Genomic DNA, 21,216 nt, shown 5'->3' with positions numbered 1-21,216 from the left:
CTCTCTGGGCTCTGTCCCGCAAATATTCCTACAGGTCGCACAAGATCTGCCTGCAACCCTCTTTTGGTTAAACTGCCAAAATCAAGACTCTCTGCTCACCTTCACTCCTTCATTCCTCTTTTCTCCCGCCTCTGGAACAAACTCCCTCACTCTCTTCAATCCCACTCCACCCTCCAAGTCTTTAAAACAACTGTTCACCACCATCTCTTATCTTCCCCCATCCAAAACCTTGATCTTTTCTACCCCCGCTAATTTCACCCCAATTCCACTTTTTGAAATACCAACTTTTGTCCTGGAAGTCCTTGGTGTCCTTGTGCTTTATACTTCTCCCTCCCCCCCCCCCCCTTCCCACGCCTCCTCCCCCCGGGCCTTCTCCCTTCCACACATCTTCCTGCTCTCGGATGTTGTGTTGTCTCGGATGTTGTGTGTGTGCTTCCCCTTTTCTCCCCATCTTGTCTTCCGCTCCCTCCTTTTGTGTATTTTGTTTGTCTGGTCGATTTGTTTGTGAAGTTAATGTTAGCTCTTTCACGAGCCTCGATTCAGTATCCAAAAAAAAAAAAAAAAAGACAAAATGCGACCGTTCGCTATGGGATCCAGAACGAGAAGAAGGGAGAAGAGAAAATGTCCGCCGTTCTAATGGTTTTGTACTTGAGGCTCTGACGTCATCCCACGACGTCTCCGTGTCTGCTCCTATAGGCGAGTCCCATCTTACCAGTCCTTGTGCCAATCAAATGCTGGACCAATCACTGCTCCCCGGGGCATGGCTCACAGACCTTTTGTCCTGTGTGCTCACCAAGTCGGTGTTATCCACGGTAGTGTTCGATGCCTGGTTTCTGGTTGGTTTTTAAGTTGTGTCATTAATTATGGTGTTGATTGCTTGGCTTGCTATGGGGTGTAGTGTGGTGTCATAAGGAACACAGGAAAATATTACAGAGGCAATTACATACAGGGGATTAATTTACCCATAGTCCCTAGCTAATTAACATACCACACCCCTCTCATGGGGACGAAGATACAAGCTTACCTGACAGACGGTCTTCACAAATTTCCTACTTATTACATGGGGTTTATTCTTCACGACAGTCGGAGCACACTAATCTATACACTCTACCTGGCTCTAAGGTAATCATTGTCTACCCCCTACAAACGTAACTATATATATATAAATATATATATATATATATATACTTTACTTTACTTTTTCTACTTTCTTTCTACTATAACTTTCTTTCTACTATAACTTTAGTTTACTTTTTCTTAGTCTATTTATTTTTAGCCGCGTCGCAGACGCTGCTCATAGAGTGCACTCTGCTGTTGTTGTTGTTACCACGTCTTCTTCTTCTTCTTCTTCTTGTTGTTCTTGCAGAGAAGACAAAACCTCAAAGCTCCACCCATTCTGGGAACCGTAGCTCCACCCATTCTGGGAGAGCCTTCATATAAACAAATATCCACCATTTTATTAACTCGCATAGCTTTGAGGCCTGTTTTGTAGGCCCGTGGTGTCTTCCTCTCACACAGTTTTCTTTCAAATCAAATTCGATATATCATTTCATTTTTCACAGTCGCCAACATAGTTTTAGACTCGGTTGAAAAAAGACTGGAAGAAAATGCGATGAAAGTTGCCCTTTATAGAACGAAATGAATTCTCAAAGGCCTGTAACTTCAAGTCCATTGACATATATATATTTTTAAATCGCGGCATGCTCAGTCATACACCGCCCGAAATAAGAGACGGGAAAATGCCGAGATATATATATTTTGTTTAAATCGCGGCATGCTCAGTCATACACCGCCCGAAATAACAGACGGGAAAATGCCGAGATATATTAAAAATTCGTCCATTTGATGACAATCGTCACGATGAAATATTTAATTTATACGTCGTCACAATAATGTGGAGAGAGGAGCATAGCTTCGTTCACGTGTCGCCACATACGGGAAATTGCCGAGATATATATTTTTTTTACATCGCGGCATGGTCAGTCATACACTGCCTGAAATAACAGATGGGAAAATGCCGAGATATATTAAAAATTCGTCCATTTGATGACAATCGTCACGATGAAATATTTAATTTATACGTCGTCACAATAATGTGGAGAGAGGAGCATAGCTTCGTTCACGTGTCGCCACACACGGGAAATTGCCGAGATATATATTTTTTTCAATCGCGGCATGGTCAGTCATACACCGCCTGAAATAACAGACGGGAAAATGCCGAGATATATTAAAAATTCGTCGCCACACACGGGAAATTGCCGAGATATATTTTCACTTTGCACAAAAATAACATCAAGTAATCGAATCAATAGGAATGTCCTGTGCTTATAACATCGACGTTATAGGCACAGCTGCATCTAGGCATTGTGTAACATCGACGCGGCTTTTGTTTTAATTAAAACTTTTTGTACTTGTTATTACACTTTTGCTCATAACCATACCAGGTATCCTACATATCTGACTGGAAGACTGCTGTGGCTCCTTCTTTGTAGATATGGAAAAAAGAGTCACTGGGCAACTACCCTGGAGCGTGTCTTTTTCCATGCAGGAGAGGCTCACATTCTCACTCTTTCCTCCTTTCATGAAGAACTGGTGAATCCCCCAGTCTACTTCAGTGGATACCCCCTGGAAGAGTGGCAGTCGCGGGACCTCCTCAACCCTACTACCTACTTTTGTGTGTCTTGGGAAAACCATATTTGAAGCCGCTTTATGTGGCTTGTCGGCGCTTTGTACTCTCCGCCGATCCATGACCATTCTGAACCTTCCAGAATTCATGACGTTGTACAAGGCCTTCATGTAAAATACCAATGGAGGATGGCTCCCCCATTCTGGACTCATGCAGCTGTTTCATATCTTGCTCCCCTGGAAGCAGTTGAATCCAAGGCTTTTGAAGTTATTCGCATATTTGGGCAGGAGGCCATCACAGGATCTGCCTCTCATCCACTGCATGAAGGTTGGTATCCTGTTAGTTCTCCACTGCCTCGCTTCTCTCTGCCCATCATCTACCATCCAGGTCACATACATTCTTTCACAAACCCACACCTAGTTACCATCCCAAAGTGCAAGCTTTATGCTCCTCTCCATTATATCGTCGTTGCTCTCCACCTGTTGCCATTTGCTTTTCCACGAGCTTCAACTTCTGAAGGTTTTTTTTTAATAGCTGAAGAGTGTAATCCTACTCTTGCATATATGCTTGTCTATCTCGTTGGTGAGCTGTTAATACAAAGTAGGTGTTGTATGAACACACATCATTCCTTTGTGGACAGTTGGTTTTATACAATCTCAACTGGAAGCCAATCCTGGTCGCCGAAGAGACATGTGAGGTTCTGACATGATCAGTGTTGAGAGTTTACCTCATTTTACATATATGTTATCCATTGCAAATTTAATTGATCTGATTTGGTCATAACTTGAGTGGATGCTTTGTTACCACCATAACACCTATTTATCGGTACAATTGGCATTACCAAATTGTGTCACTGCATCAGCAAGTAAACGACTTTGGGTGGAACATTGATGCTGTTCTCAGTCGTCTGTATGACATTTTGTGCTGTATCTTCCTTTCTCTTTTGACCTTTACAAATCTGTCAGTTTTTCTTCTGACATCCCAACATTTTGGATTGTTCGTGATGGTGAGCATCCAAGATTGTATAAGTAATCTTGGTCCTTGGCTAACGTATTTGAGAATGCTGCACCTTCAGAATGTAAAATGTCCTTCATATGCTTCAAATTATATTGGCTGTCAATCAAATCTAATCAACACTGATGGCATGCGCCGTACGGCTGGCAAGTTGGTCTCTTCCCTTTCACCTGCACTTAGGATGAGTGAGAAGTTCAGTAGATTTTGATGCTTGCATTGATGACCAGAGCTGCTGCATTTTACATAACTCACTCGTCACCTTAAAAAAAGGCATTGCGTGGCCTTTTAGACACTATTTGTGAAAGTGAGATGCATATTGTATCACGGCACAATTGTTGGCTCGTAAGAATAAAGAAATATTGCAATGGATGGCAAAGGGCTGGGTAGATTGTTGTCCCACAAGTGATCTTGGGTGAGATAGTGAGAGATTCCTCGTTTATTTCACTTGTGCAGATGTCGCCATACAGTCCAGAGAGAGGAGCAGCTGACGGTCGAGCAACTCTTCCACAGCTCCGTTTGACTCCGGGCCCCCAGCAGGTAATTCTTGCATAATGTACTTGTTTTAAAAGTCACCCTCACCATTTAGCATTGTTGGTGGTGTCAACTTTAATGAGTGTTATTTGTGAGTTAATTTGGTTATGGAAATGGCATTGGTCAGATTGAGTGGCTAGCAATAAGTGTCTCAGTTTCTAATGTCTAGCCAAGTCATGTTGGCACTTGCAGAGCAACAATAATTGAGCTGTACAATAAAATGATGTACAAAAAGGTGACGATGACAAAGCTGGTTGTGAATATGTTACTTGCAAGTATATACAGCAGAATTTATAAACAGAGGAAGTGTAAAATGGCAAATATAACAACCCTCTCCCCCCTTTCTCCCCCATTCATGCCTCGTTATAAATAAACAAAACGAAAGAGAAACGTTTTTTTGTCCTTAGCTTCACACTGTTACACATTTACTATTTTGAGTTTTGCTGTTATAATTGAATATTGTTTTACTGGTGAATGATATTAATACAGTAATAATAAAATCGCAAATCACGATGCTTCCCACCTAAGGGAAAGTTGAAAGATGGCTAAATGTTCCACCAGGAATAACCCAATATCACATTTTGAGTTGTATGGTTTTTTTCATTCTTGACATTTCGTTTTTTTCATTTTCATCCAAGTTCCCACACCCTGGGGTATGAACCCATGGGAGTGGGAGGAGGAGGGTGGGAAGAAAGGGAAGAGTTCATTCCAAAAAATTAGTTACATATTTCATGTGTCCCCAATGCTGACTGCATGTGCAAAGTTTCATCAAAAATACTATTAAATGTGCCTGTAATTGCATTTTATGTTTTTTTACCCCACCCAGTGGACGGGGCCAAGATGTGCTTTCATCACCTTCTTGCCATGTGGTGATCATAACTACCAAGTTTGCCTAATTTGTGCACAACCGTTTAGGAGGAGATGGCATGACAGATGGATGGACAGACAGACAGACAGACGGGGCTGATTACAATATCCCTGTTTTTTTTCAAAAAGCATAGGGATAGTAATAATAAGAGTTCCCTTACAAGGAACTTCAATTTTGGAGGAGGCTATTAGGCCCATCAAAGCGTACACAATGGTTGTCAACCTATGGTTGTTTGACCCCACACTATCCTTTCTAAATGCTGAACGTCAAGCAACGGAGCAGCAGGGTACCCTTGCGCCACTGAATTTGGCTAAAATGGGAAAATTGTTTCCAGTATTACAAAAGTGAGATCAGACTGCTTAACCGGCAGCTATAGCAACACATGGTGTGGTGTCTCTCCACCAATATAATGATCTCCGATTCAGAAAAACCTGAGGGGGAAAGCCCTGCAAGGTATTCTTGCAAAGTTGGCAGATATGCCATATTTCCTCACTTCGTTGATTTCTGCAGTTTTCCATGATAGTAATGCTTGACAATTACGGAGGATTTGCTGAATAATCAGTTTAACATTGTTTGATTATATCCGCACTTTTTGGGAAAAAACGGGGGGATATTGTAATTGGATCCATCTGTCCTGTCTCTGCCCAGTCCTGTCTGTTTGTCTGTCCGTCCATCCGTCACGCTATCTCCTCCTCAATGCTTGGGTAGAAATTTACCAAAATTGGTAGTTCTGATCACCACATGGCAAGGAGGTGCACACATTTTGGCCCCGCCTCCTGGTATGGGGTTCAAAAGGTCAAATACCAGAAATGCAATTACGGGCACATGTTTTATACATGTCAAAATTAAACTTTGTATATGCAATCACCATTGAGAGATGCATGAAATATGTGACGATTTTTTGGACTTGACCCCCGGTTCATGCTACAGGGGGTGGTGTCTTTAAGTCACTCGGGTGAAATTGGGGAAGAGTTTAACTCAAAAATTGATATTGGGTCATTCCTGGTGGAAATGATTTAGGTGGGACGCATTGGGATTTGTGATGGAGCGCCATCAATTTTGCTTTAGTTTTATTACCTCCACCACCTAAGGTGGACAGAGGTTGTTTTCAGCCCTGTTTGTCTGTCTATCTGTGAGTAGGAATATCTAAAAAAGTTATGGACTGATTTGGACAAAACTTGGTGGAAAGGTTGGGTGTGTGACTAGGACAAATTGATTCGATTTTGGTGAAGATCTGGATCTGGATACTGTTATGAGAATTTTTTTTATTTTTTTTAGTTATTCTTCACCATTGAAAGATGGGGCTAAAAATGTATTTCGCTTGATATTTCAAAAAGTTGTGGACGGATTATGACAAAACTAGGTGGACGAGTTGGGTAGGTGACATGAACAAGCCGAATCGATTTTGGTTTCGGTTGAGGTTCGGATCCAGCCTATCGGTGGGATGCAAAACGTAAACTGCTTTGCCTCTAGTGGAGGTTTGCGCTTTACCAAGTACCATTCTTGTGTTACTTAATTTTTGTGCACATAAAACTTGCAGAATCGGGTCTTTAAGCATTGTTACATTTTACTTGTCTCCCCCTAACAACCCCCTTTCCACTTTGTGTTCCTTCATCTTTGCATGAAGCTTGTTCACCTGTCACTTGCATTTTGTGATGGTCCTCATGAAACACCAATGCAGTTCAATAAATGAGTAGAAGGGTTTGACATCCCTCTTCTTCTCCCCCCCAATTCTCCCCACTTCACCCCCGATTTTGACCATCTGCCATCTTCCTGAGAACAATCCTCAATTTTGGTATATGGGGTATGACAAACAATTTCCGTACAAGGGTAAAAGAGAATCGATTAATTGTTGGAACACAGCAGCACAAATGAGACTTGATTGAACCTGGATTGCTATTGGCTGTTTGCTTAATGCCTTCTGTTGGGCTGAATGTTTACAGGGCTAGTGGGGAGTGGTGGTGGAGGGGACGGTGACAGCGTGGGTTTTGTTCACATTTGTTTGCGGTGTTCAATGGAGCATGCCACGACAATTCACCGTGCAGTTACAGCCAAGAAACATTTTTGGTGGGGTTTTGTGGGAGTGTTTTAATTCTAATTCTAGAGAAGCAGAATATCCCGTTTTGTGCACCTCCAGTGCAGGGTTGAATATTCGATATTTGCGAAAGCTGAAATGTTCTCTCAAGATTTCCTTCTGTATAACATATGGAAAGGGGTGCCTGGTGTTGTCCGGTGCTGTTCTCATTCTGTTTCCATTTGAAAGAAATAAAATTTTGTTTTTTAACTCCACCACCAAAGGTGGATGGAGGTTATGTTTTCACCCCTGTCTGTTTGTTTGTCTGTGAACAATATATCTCAAAAAGTTGTGGACGGATTTGGACAAAATTTGGCAGAGAGGCAGCGCATGTGACAAGAACTAAATAATTAGATTTTTGTAAAGATCCGGATTCGGATCCGGCTAGTAGAATATTTTAAGTGATTCTTCACCATTGGGAGATAGGGCCAAAAACGATACATAGCAGGATATCTCAAAAAGTTATGGACGGATTTGGACGAAACCTGGTAGAGAGTTTGGGTGTGTGACAAGGACTAATCGATTCGATTTCAGTGAAGATCTAAATATGGATTCGGATACGATAATTATTTAATTTTTAAGTGTATCTTCACCAAAGAGAGATCGGGTGAAAAGCAATATATAACATGATATTTAAAAAAGTTATGGACGAGTTGGTTTGGTGACAACAAGCCAATTCGATTTTGGTTCAGGTCCGAATCTAGATCCGGCCTATCATTGGGATGCAAAACATAAACTGTTCAGCCCGGCGGAGGTATGTGCTCTACCGAGTGCCGTTCTAGTTTTCTTAATTTTTTTTGTTGGGGCCACTTCTGTACAGCCACTAAGGAATGGGGTTGGGGATAATTTAATATTACCTTTCACACAGCTACAAAGGCTGAGACACTATAGAGTGATTTTTATTTTTATTTATTCTTTTCAATCCAGGTTTTAAAAAAATTTGCGAAAAGGTTTTTTTTTTGTTTTTTTTTTTGCCTAAAGCACTGCGGCACTGTCTGATGAGCCTCTGAATGTTTGATGAAGATCCATGTGGCCATCTCTAAGAACCATGGCGACACACACAGACATCTCTCTTATAGTATGGTTTATGGACAAGATATAGGGCAGGGAAGAGTGATGGCCAGAAGCTCGTGGCTCAAACACACGAGTTTGCAAGACATTGCCTTGTGCCAAGGTTTCTCCATACAACAGTCAAGCGTTTGCGATGCAGCAACATTTACTTCATTATTCATATAAGGTTTTCAAAGACATAAGAAACACTAATCTGCCAAAAAATTCTGTAAATATATATTTTTGTGAAACGACACTTTTGGTTTTGTTGTATTTCAGATCTGGCAATAAGGCGTTTTTAGCTCACCTGGAACGAAATCCAAGGGAGCTTATGCAATGGCGCGTCGTCCGTCTGTCCGTAAACACTTGCAACTTCTTCTCCAAAACCGCTGAAGAGAGTGTAACCAAACTTGGCACAAATTATATTTGTTGTGTTTTGAATAAAGTGTGTTCACGGCATTAAAAAATTTGGGGTCTTGGAGTTTACCGGGGTCAAAGTGGATCCAGGTTTGACCCCCCAAAATAGGAATTTCCTTTTTTCCTCTGAAACTACACACACTATTTCGATGAAACTTGACCACAACCTTCATCACCCGTGATGTACCGAAGTTTGTTCACGGCATTAAATTTTTTTGCCCCTTTGAAGGTCTACGGGGGGGTTGCCCCCCAAAATAGGTATTTGCTTTCTTCTCAAACTGCACACGCAATTTCGATGAAACATCACCACAATCTTAATCACCCATGATGTACCAATGTATTGTTCAAGGCATTAGAAAAATTGTGGTCTTAGGAGGTAAATGGGGTTGGGGGAGGGAGGGGGGATTGATCTCCAAAATAGGTGTTTTTTTGTTTGTTTGTTTAAAGTCTTATGATTATGTTCGTATGATTCTACAAGCTGCCCTGTCTTCTAGCAACCATTGAAATTGGTTTAAAATATCTTTAGTTGGTGCAGTATGCTGTTTATTCTACCAGGTGAGCGCCAGGGGTATTGCCCCTATGTTTTCATACATAATTCAATAGATGTCAATCCAGTAATGCGGCTCGTGGAAGAGCTCAACTTTTGTTTTCAAAGGGGGATTTCAAAGAAATATTTGAACGTGTGCTCGTCTTATTAAACAGCCTCAATTTTTGTCTTCACTCCAAACAAACCTAACCTCTCCCCTTGTTTTAACAGGTCCCACTAGGTTCTCCAGCTCGTCCTCCATCAGCTCCTCCCTCTGCCTCTCCCCAACAATATGCAGCAACCAGCCCCATCCAGACGTACGGTTTGCCCAACTCTGCCCATGGGGGAAACGGCAACAGCAACCCGGCATACACAAGTGGTGCAAGCCAGCCTTTCCCTTCATCTAAAGGCCAAAGTGGGCCCTACAGTGGGCCTGCTTCAACACCCAAGGGTAGTCCCAGCCAAGCTTATAATGCTTCATCCGCTCAGTCTTACAATATCCCAAGCACAGGCACGAAGTCGAGTCCTAGCCGACCTTATAATGCCAGTGCCACAAATCAGAACTTTAGTGTAGTCAGCACGAGTGCCAATTCAAGTCCGAGTCATGCTTATAATACTACCCCGAACCAGCCCTACAGTGTCGCCTCACCAAGTGGGAAATCACGTCCTACAGCAGCGTTCAACGCAAATCCCACACAGTGCTTTGGCTCTAATCACACATCACCCTATAGTGTGAGTGGATCCAATACCAAGTCAGGCCACGGACAATCGTATCACCTGCAGAACAGCTGTCAGAATGCTGCACAACCCCCGACATATACTACTGCTTCTCGTGATGGATATGGCATTGCGAGCCTTCCCAGCCCTGTACAACCGTATGCATATGGCAGTCCGGTGCACACTACCAGTCCCACGCAGGCATATCCACCGGCAGGGGCGGCTTCTAAACCCAGTCCCGGCCCTGCATACAGCGCTTCCAGTGGAACGAGTCCTGGCTATGGCTGCTATAGCAATACGTACCAGTCGTTAAAGGGGTGCTACCGACATTCTCCCCTTGGTGCTAATGCTGGTGTTGTGCCGTGCTATGTTGGAAAGAATGGAGGTGGACATGGACAACTTTATAATGTTACAAGCTCTTCTCCAGGCGAAGTACAGGCTTACTGTGGTGGAAAGGTATCAAATGCGGGACAGAATCAGAGCTTTAACATGCCTGTTGCAAATTCTGCACAGAACCAGATGCTTCTTGGAGGGTACTATGGTGGCAGTGGTGGGGTTGGAGGTCAGGGTTACGTGGCGTCAGGTCTTCCCGGACACAGTGGGCAGGTGAGTTTGAACTTGTGTTTTTTGACATATATAGCTTTATCTGTTACTGGCTGCATCAACATTTATTTAATGATTACAGCCGTGAACATCTGTGCAGTTGATGGTTAAATACTTTCATAAACGGAAAGAAACGTGTGTGTGTGTGTGTGTGTGTGTGTGTGTGTGTGTGTGTGTGTGTGTGTGTGTGTGTGTGTGTGTGTGTGTGTGTGTGTGTGTGCGCGTGTTTCCGTGTGTGTTTCCGTGTGTGTTTCCGTGTGTGCTTCCGTGTGTGTCCGCGTCCGCTTGTTATTTCGTGTGTTTTTATGATGTGTTTATGGTGCACTTCACTGTTCCTTTAACTGTCTTGCCCCTGTTACATTTGCAAAAGTGTGGCTTTGTATTCGGAATGGGAGAAAGTAAGATTGCTATAGAAACAGCTGGATGCAACCTTAGGGAAGGTATATTGAGCACTTCCTTGTTTGAGAGGAAGTTGTGAAATTATATATATATATATATATATATATATATAATTATATGTATATATACATACTTGGCATTTAATATGGAATATTTTTTTTGTGGGGGTGAACTTACTTTTCAAGATGTCTTAGAACCAAAAGTTCATTGGAATTATGTTGAAATTATTCTACATTTTGTTAATGTGACCTTTAAAAGAAACAAAAACCACATTTGACATTTCGAAACAAATAAATTGATCCTTGAAAGTGATGTAAACTGATATTGAACTCAATTCATGGACAGTACTATGTTAAACTTCTGTACGTTTTCCAGAAGTATCTCTTTATTTTGCACATTAGCCAAAAAATTTTGAAAACAAAAACAAAAGTTAAATTACGACTGGGATTACGGACAGTAAAATTACAGTTCAGTACTTCGTGTAACCCCCACGAGCATTCAGGAGACCACATACACGTTGAGGCATGCTGTTCACGAGATTTGCCAAGGTTTGGACAGGAATCGCTTGCCATGCAGTCACAATAGCCTGCTGCAATTCACGCACAGAGGTCGGCTGCTGGTCCAAGTGGTCGATTTGACGCGTTAATTCTGCCCACAAGTTCTCTATCGGATTCATATCCGGGGACATGGCAGGCCACTCCATATGCTCTACACCACGGTCAGCAAGAAAGTGTTGGATCATGCGAGCACGATGAGGCCGTGCATTGTCATCTTGGAAGACAAAGTTTCCTCGAAAGGCTGCACGAGCAAATGGAAGCAATGTTTCTTCCAGAATGGCCCTGTGCTTGAACTGGTTCAGGTTTCCATTCAGAACAACCAGGTCAGTTTTGCCCCCTGCATGAAAAGCATCCCAAACGGTCACCCCACCACCTCCAGCTTGGACTCTTGGCACTATACAATCTTTGTTGTAGGCTTCATGCACTTGTCTGCACACTCGGACGCGACCATCTTGACGATAGACCAGAAATCTAGACTTGTCACTGAAGATCACGTGATTCCAGTGTCCTGGCTGCCATTGACGGTGCTCTCTGGCCCACTGCAATCGGCGCTGGCGGTGTTGTCTGGTCAGGCGTGGCTTTCTCGGGGGACGCCTGGCACAATAGCCTGCTTGAACCAGTCGTTGGTTGACTAGCCTTCTGGATACAGGCACATTTGTCAGTTGCTGCCACTCAGCCCTAAGCCGATTAGCTGACTTGGTACGGCCATTGCGGACTAACCGGTGCAGCTGGCGATCATCCCTCCTTGTGGTTCTGCGGGGACGTCCTGGCCTCGGTATTGGAGTAGGGACACACCTCTGAGCATTTCGTTTCAGGATCTTTGACACCTGACCTTGAGTGATGCCATACTGCCGAGCAATAGCACGCTGTTTCATGCCGTAATTTCGTAAAGCCACCACTCCATGACAAACAGCATTGTCGAGTTGACGGACCATCTCCAGAGGAAGCGGCAATAACTTTTGGAGACGTGCAGCAGTTGTTTTCCACTAATACAGAACGCAACAACCCTTGTATACCCAACTGTGAAGCCAATCATCAAATGCACCTGTCCGTACATTTTGCCACGCCACCTGTGATATAATCCTGTTGTTGACTTCTTGCTGCGACAGACAATCAGTGACATGGTTCTTTTAACAAATAAATCACCAAAGTGTAAAATAAACTCACTAGATTGATATACTGAGTTAAGAAAGTAAACCCAAGTCAAGAAAAAAAATATATTCCATATTAAATGCCAAGTCTATATATATATATATATATATATATATATATATATATATATATATATATATATATATATATATATATATATACATATACACACACATATACATATATACATATATATATATATATGTATATATGTATGTGTGTGTATATGTATATATATATATATATATATATATATATATATATATATATATATATATATATTGTTACAGACACGACTTTGATGTTAAGGTGGGCCGAGCGGAATGGCCGTCGTGTCCGCACAAATTACCCGATTGTACTCGAACGTTGACGAAGCCGCGCCACGCTGGCTCAATAAGGAAAAAGAAGACACACGGCTGAATTATAATGACAGACACCAGGGATACGGTTCTCAAGACCTCCGGAGGAGATTATATTCGTGCGGAAGGTCAGATTACAGGGACGAGAGGTACAACATAGAAAGACAAGCACTTAGACACAATCTTATATTATTCCCCAACAGACGACAGGCAAACGGGACAAGGCTGACTCACACGGGGGTTGATGGCAGGAAAGCGGTTGTCGATGGCTCCAGGTCCTCCTGGGCTCAGGGCAGGATCGACCCGGTCCGGTCCAGAGATGCGGAAGGTTGCACAGCGCTCGAAGTGGCGTCTTTTCGTCTCAAGCTGGGGGCGCATCTGACGTCACATCCGGCGCGTGGCCGCGTATATCCGGCGGGGAGTGACACGCCCTCGGCTCGTTAGCTCCGCCTCGTGGAATCGGCACGTTGCTTCTCATTGGGTGCGTGCGGGGGGTTTACCAGGCTCCGCCCTTGACGAGGAGCTGACAAGGAGCCCCTTCGTGGTAACCCCGTGGAGCGCATGGTCTGGAGCGCATCGTCTGGAGCGCATTGTCGATGGCGGCGAACCGAGCCGGTGGGAGGACGCACACTCCCCCCCGCGCAGCGCCGTGCCCCTCTGTTGTTGTAGACGGGGAAGAAGATGGGAGGAGGTATGGGAAAGGTCCTAAACTCACTACTGGTGCCATATAATCACATTCTGGTGCAACGAAGAGTCATAATTAATGGAAACGAGGCCTTAACTGACATAGACTAAGAATAACTAGCGAGATGTCCGAAAGTTGTCTACGTGTGGTGCGGTGGACCTGGGCACGACATTTAATGGGGGAATAAGGGGAAGGTCGGCTCTACTGATTGTTGTTTACAGACAATGGGACTAGGGAATGGGGGATTGGGGATAGTTGGGGAGTATTGGAGAAATAGGGGAATATTTACAAGCGGATATGGAGGCCAAATTCCATATTCGCAACATTGCACCCTTCTCTACCCTCGGGGCGTCCCGACCCGATAAATTTTTACCTACTTTAGTGTGGCACGCAATGTAGTTCCCTCTACTATTAACTCTACCCTGAGTGCGACAGTTTTACAGATATTCACAAATGAGTAAATATGTCCCCCTGCGACGTTGCACCCTTCTCCTCACAGAAACACACCCACAGGATAACCGAATCCGGAAAGAATTCTCAAACTACACATACAGCCGGTAGGGAGCATTATTTACACGACTACGCTGCTATTTACACTACGATCCAGGACCTGTTTTTGGAGGGACACATGCCGATGTTATGCATAGAGAGAGCGCGCTTGCCAGCATCGATACACCAACCCACGAGTGCTCTGTGGCCGACGGCCTTTAATAACGTGCAGAGCACCCTTCCCGAGCATCAAAGCACCACCCCACCACCAATCGGTGCAGTCACCATTGTTCATTGGAATAAAAATAAATTCGACAACCCCTAACCCTGCAGGTGTCTCTTGCTCTTCTTGTGGTGCACTTGGTGTTAACTAAAAGTGGTTCACCTGTATGGCATAGGTGCCACGTTGACCCATAGGTCCATCCCCGGGTGGTGCTTGGCCGCAAACGAACTGCGGTCCATTGTGGGTGGCCACAAACATTGCGGTCCATATGGTGTATCGATCCCGGCAGCAAACAGCGAAAGTGCAGGCCCACAACTGCGCAGCCAGCACCTCTCTCTCCTCTCTCTCTACCCCAAAGCCAGATCCTCGGAGGTGGGAGACAAAAGAAGCAGACAAGTGAGTAAGGTGGTAAGGGCGCAAAAGTGCACGCAATGTAAGGTGATGCATACTGGGGGCACATGGGAACCAGGTGAGACAGGTACGTTCCTATCGTACGCCCCCCCCCCCACCAGGTAACCTACATGGCCCCTCCCTTACCCCTTACTGTATCCACAAAACACAACACTACCCATAAACATCTACTTTACAAATCAACAAACATCCCTACTGTCTTCCCCGTTCCTCCCATAAACCAAATTCGTCTTCTCTCCCTCCTAACCAATCAAATTTGCCATTTTCAACTCTCCTCAAAATTTGCCATTTTCAACTCAACATCAAAATTTGCCATTACCAATTCATCATCAGTCCCTCCTAGGGAGGGAGAGATGGAATCACCCCAATGTCTCATCCACGTCGTGATGCGTCTCACAAATCCACACAGCAATCTCATTTCCTGCAACAAACAAAGAAAACACAGGTATGGAGTCATCATTATCACCACAGGTAAGTGGCTGCGTATGGTGCGACAGGTTCATCAATCCTAACTATTTCCTAAATGACTTTAACTTTACACTACCCGGGGTCTTTCTCCGGCCAAACCATTGGCCCTCTTACACTATTGGGTTCTAAAAACCAATTCCCATTGGCCAAACTGTGGTGCTCTTCAATTTGGGGTCTCACTCCCCCGATTCATCTCCCGGTGCCCTCGCACAATTTCTGGGCTGTGGCGTGTACCTCTCCCAGTGGGTCTACCCACCTGCACACCTCCACCACTGCGGTTGCCTCCGAGCTTACCTGCTCCTTACCCTAACCTAACTACCTGGGGAAGGCCCTCTGGCACTCTCCCCACTCGGTGCCCTCTCTGGCACTGGGCTACCCGGGTCCGTCCTCCGGATCCTCGGGCCCCATCCACAACTCTACCGGCTCCCAGAGCCCACCTGCGGCCTCACCTGGCCGACATCCTCACAGTGGTGGAGTGCCCAACCAACTACACGCACTAACAGGCTACACGCCCAGCCATTTCCACAACACTAATGCACCCATTCACAACACCATTCTGCAACCGCACCACAAGTGCCAATATCCAACCACAATTTACCTGTACCCTCTACCTAACACTTACACTACCCGCCCCGGGTACTCGTGAAAGGGGTCCACTCTTCCCCCATCCACACCTTCGCACCATGCACACCACTCCGTACCACTTACTCCAACTCTCTCCACACACCTGTACTTGCACACCTGTGCTCTCACACCTGGTGCCACCTGCACCCTTCTCTCCCCAAGCGCATTCGCGCTGATCCACGACACTCACTACTCATACACTGCTCCACACACCTGTCCAGTTGCACACCTGTGCAATCACACCTGTTCAATTCTCACACACACAGCATCATCTCAGCTAACTACTCCCTTCTGAAACTTGCGCTTCCCAGTCGTCCCTTTAAACTATTGCGCTCCCACGTCATTATCATCCACACTAATCTACCTGCGTCCCTACTACAGGTATCAGTCACTAACTAAACTTAACGTCACCTAAGGTCATCTTCTCTAGATCCCTATCAATATAACCTAACCCACCCGGGCTAGTTTTCACTGCCATACACCCCATAAACTATTGCTCCTTTGCCCCCCTCATGGGAAGGGTGGCAGGGATGCCATCCCACCACATCGGGGGTCTCTCACTACCAATTTTGCACATCAAATTTCAACAAATCAAAAATTTGCCAATCACTACCCATCATCTGCCAATCACTACTGCCAATCCCTTGCCAATCATCAAATTTTGTTTTTCTCTAATTTTGGGTCCAAAACACTAACCTCATCACCCAGTCGACTCACTAATACCTCTCGGTGCGCCAATTCCTGTCCAAAGCCCGGCTTCGTAAAGCCAAGCCATGAATGCTGGTTGTTCTGTGCCAGCGGCTGGGTGCGTCCCGCATTCGGTGCAGGGAAGGAGGTTTACCCGGGCCGAGATCCCACGCACCATCTCGGCACGGAGCCATCCAATGCCCCGATCTCGACCTGCCGGCACGTCTCACCAAAAAGTGGTCGCCATGACGACCCTTTCTATCGGGCTGCCAGCTCCGCCTAGTGGAGCCTGGACGCGGCCGTTCAAAGCGAGGCCCGGCACGCACCGAGGGCCTGCTTCGGCTAAAAGTCGCTCTAACCTCTAACCCGTGTAACGTCGATGCTTCACCTGGACGCTTACACCCCGCAGCCCGTTCCTTGCTCACACATCCAGCCGTGCCCATGCTCCTCGTACCTTTCCTTACACACCCAGGTACACTCATTCCACTCACAGCCTTGGTCACACACCTGACCACCGAACACTTTGGCACACATTCGTCGCTCGCACACCTCACCAATACACCTCTTCGCGCCCCCTCCTCGGTCACCTCCTCTGTGACAATCACAGGTGTGCTCTCATTCGCACACCCAACCACGTGCCTCACCACCAACTCCAGCGTGCATTCCCACTCACGCTCTACCATTCCAGGTGTGCATCCTTCCATCCCAGGTGTACATCCTCGCTCACCTGTCACAACTAACTCACGCTCCATGTCACTCTCACTACTTTCACCTCCACTCGTGACAACGCACTCACCCTTACTCTTGACAGCACACTCTTTCCCCATGCACCTGTCCGTCACACACCTTTCTCGCGCACACTCTCCCGTTACACCCTCTGTAACACTCACCACAGGTGGACACTCTTCCTTACTTCTGACAGCGCACTCTTTCCTCATGCACCTGTCCGTCACACACCTTTCTCGCGCACACTCTCCCGTTACACCCTCTGTAACACTCACCACAGGTGGACACTCTTCCTTACTTCTGACAGCGCACTCTTTCCTCATGCACCTGTCCGTCACACACCTTTCTCGCGCACACTCTTGCGCACACTCTCCCGTCACACCCTCTGTAACACTCACCACCCCGCGCTTCCACGTGCTCCCTCGCACACGCGCTACGACCGACTCACTCTCGCCAGCACACTCACTCCTTGGCACGCACTTTTTCCTCACACACCCCAGAGTCGGACTTTCTTGCACACCTCCATTTTCGCACACCAGACCTGTCGCACACTTCACCAACGGCCTCTCACGAACACCCGGGTCTATCTCGACCCCCAAGCCTATTAAATCACCTGGCGCATCATACGCACGACCATATTGGTCACCACTTACACCGGGTCCTCTTCCTCTTCGCTTCTCCTCCATCACCTGCGAATCCCTCATCCGGTTAACGAGCACATCACGATCCAAACACAGACTTTGGACCAATTCTTTTATCTCCTCTTTTATCTCTTTGTTATCCCCTCTCCGTCGCTTCTTAATTTCGCTCACCCCTTCTTCCACTTCTTCTAATTTGTGCCTCACCTCTTTTATTCCCCGGTACGTCTCCTCAAGCTCGTCCTCCAAGGCTACCTTGACCGTTTCCATGTGCGTCCTCACCTGCCGGTCCTTCGTCTCCATTACCTCTATCACCTCGTCCAACCTCGTTGTCAGTCCCTCACGTACTATCTGACATTCCCTCTTTGTCGCTATTAAGTCGTTTTTTATGTCGTTTTGTGTCGCTTTTAAACCTCCTAATACTGCAGTGTTCCTTTGAACCTGCTCCGTTAGTCCTTTTTGTCCCTCCGTCAGCTGTTCCACCTCCTGCGTCAGGTCCTCTATGCCCCCTTGTAACTTTACAGTCCCCTTTCTCACCTCCTTTTCCATGTGCTCCTCACAGTGCCTCACCTCCTCGCGCACTCCTCCGACCTCCTCACTCACTCCTCTTCTGATCTCCTCTCCCATCACTTGCATCTCCTGCCCAGATGCCACCCTCATCTGCTCCATTTCCTCCCTGTGAGCATCCAATTTGGTTTCTACCCCCATTCTGACCCCCTCTATCTGCTGCCCCATTTGGTTAACTTCCCTTTCCGCTTGGTCCCTCATGTCCCTCAATTTGCCTTCCATGGTGTTTTCTAACCCCTCTAACCCATCTTTCACTCCCTCTATCTGATTCTCCTGAGCGGCCATTCTGTTTTCTACCCCCGTTAACCCCTCCTGTATTTCCCCTAATCTATTGTCCAATTTCCCAAATTTCTCGTCTAATCCCTTAAAATTATTGTCTAACCCCTCACTGGTACCCCTCGCTTCGTCCCTCATTACCCCCATTTGGTTTCCCATTACCCCCATTTGCTCACTCTGAGCCCTCGCTTCGTCCCTCATTACCCCCATTTGGCCCTCCAATCGCTCACTATCAGCCCTCATTTGCTCACTAGTCTGGGCCATAAGGGCCTTCATTTGTATAAAAAAAAGGTTCCAATCCACCAGCGTCACTGCTACGGTCGCGGGCGTGGACGCCGTGGCCACCTCGTGCGTGACAACGCTATTTTGCGACCCTGCCGCCCTCACTGCTTCGCTCTCCTCCTGTCCCTCATGTCCCTCAATTTGGTCCTGGACCGACCCTGCTTCACTCTCCCCTACGGGACCCCAGCCGTCTTGATCCGCCATAGCGCGACTTTCAAAATTCGAGTTTCGTAACACAAATCCAAATTTTTCTGTTATAATTTCGTCGAGCGCAGTAACCGCGGGACCGCGCTCCGGATCGATTTTGTCGAGCGCAGTACGCGCTCCGAATCGATTTTCCCTCCCAAAATTTGGGCCTAACTAATTTAGTCCCGGGTCCGAATCTCACTCCTCGACACCAATTGTTACAGACACGACTTTGATGTTAAGGTGGGCCGAGCGGAATGGCCGTCGTGTCCGCACAAATTACCCGATTGTACTCGAACGTTGACGAAGCCGCGCCACGCTGGCTCAATAAGGAAAAAGAAGACACACGGCTGAATTATAATGACAGACACCAGGGATACGGTTCTCAAGACCTCCGGAGGAGATTATATTCGTGCGGAAGGTCAGATTACAGGGACGAGAGGTACAACATAGAAAGACAAGCACTTAGACACAATCTTATATTATTCCCCAACAGACGACAGGCAAACGGGACAAGGCTGACTCACACGGGGGTTGATGGCAGGAAAGCGGTTGTCGATGGCTCCAGGTCCTCCTGGGCTCAGGGCAGGATCGACCCGGTCCGGTCCAGAGATGCGGAAGGTTGCACAGCGCTCGAAGTGGCGTCTTTTCGTCTCAAGCTGGGGGCGCATCTGACGTCACATCCGGCGCGTGGCCGCGTATATCCGGCGGGGAGTGACACGCCCTCGGCTCGTTAGCTCCGCCTCGTGGAATCGGCACGTTGCTTCTCATTGGGTGCGTGCGGGGGGTTTACCAGGCTCCGCCCTTGACGAGGAGCTGACAAGGAGCCCCTTCGTGGTAACCCCGTGGAGCGCATGGTCTGGAGCGCATCGTCTGGAGCGCATTGTCGATGGCGGCGAACCGAGCCGGTGGGAGGACGCACACTCCCCCCCGCGCAGCGCCGTGCCCCTCTGTTGTTGTAGACGGGGAAGAAGATGGGAGGAGGTATGGGAAAGGTCCTAAACTCACTACTGGTGCCATATAATCACATTCTGGTGCAACGAAGAGTCATAATTAATGGAAACGAGGCCTTAACTGACATAGACTAAGAATAACTAGCAAGATGTCCAAAAGTTGTCTACGTGTGGTGCGGTGGACCTGGGCACGACATTTAATGGGGGAATAAGGGGAAGGTCGGCTCTACTGATTGTTGTTTACAGACAATGGGACTAGGGAATGGGGGATTGGGGATAGTTGGGGAGTATTGGAGAAATAGGGGAATATTTACAAGCGGATATGGAGGCCAAATTCCATATTCGCAACAATATATATATATATATATATATATATATATATATATATATATATATATATATATATATATATATATAATATATATATATATAATATATATATATGTGTAGTGAGCTGGATGGAGTTGGGGGTGCTGTTGTGGCACTACAAGGAGCAATAAAGGTGGCGGTTTGTGGGGCTCTTGACGCTTCGGACAGAGTGGAGAGCAAGAGAGGGCCGTCTACACAACTTGCCTCACGACCCTCGGGCCTTTTTTTTTTTTTTTTTTTTGGTATACAGGATTGAGGCTCGTGAAAGAGCTAACATTTATCACACAAAAAATCAAACAGACACATAAAACATATAATAAGGGGAGCGGAAGACAAGATGGGGAGAGAAGAGGAAGCACACAAACACAACATTTGAGAGCAGGGACATCGGGAGATCTGTGGGAGGGAGAGGGCTTGGGGGGAGGAGGCGTGAGAAGGGGGCGGGGGGAGAAGTATAAAACACAAGGACACTGCAAGGACTTCCAAGAAAGAAGTTGGTATTTCAAAAAAGTGGATCTGGGGTGAAATTTGTGGCCTTCTGTGCCATCTGTGTGCTTCCTGAGCCTCGTCACCACCACTCTCCTCAAAAAGGGCCACTTGAGGCCAAAGCTGAGTGCCGGACGGCCAAAAAGGGGTTTTATTTTATTTCATCTCATCATAATCATTATCTTTCCCCGTGTCTTTTGTTTTTGAGTCTGTGTGTGGGTGTACCTCAGTTTTGAATTTTAGTTTTACCTCA

The 21,216-nt window shown here is 46.2% G+C and overlaps 1 protein-coding gene across 2 annotated transcripts in view; it reads left to right on the top strand.

The window, feature by feature from the left end:
• LOC137420644 (uncharacterized) overlaps positions 1–21,216 on the top strand; it is an 85,989-nt gene that overhangs the window by 19,139 nt on the left and 45,634 nt on the right. For both annotated transcript variants that reach the window (XM_068105880.2, XM_068105881.2), the window contains exons 5-6: positions 4,094–4,177; positions 9,338–10,429. In XM_068105880.2, coding sequence (XP_067961981.1) covers positions 4,094–4,177; positions 9,338–10,429 — 1,176 coding nt within the window. The remainder of the gene's footprint in view (positions 1–4,093; positions 4,178–9,337; positions 10,430–21,216) is intronic.

This window comes from Myxine glutinosa, chromosome 2 (genome assembly GCF_964187855.1).
Source record: "Myxine glutinosa chromosome 2, kmMyxGlut1.1, whole genome shotgun sequence".
Lineage (NCBI taxonomy): Eukaryota > Metazoa > Chordata > Myxini > Myxiniformes > Myxinidae > Myxine > Myxine glutinosa.
The sequence above is the reverse complement of the archived record's forward strand: the minus strand, read 5'-3'. Positions and strand labels throughout refer to the sequence as shown.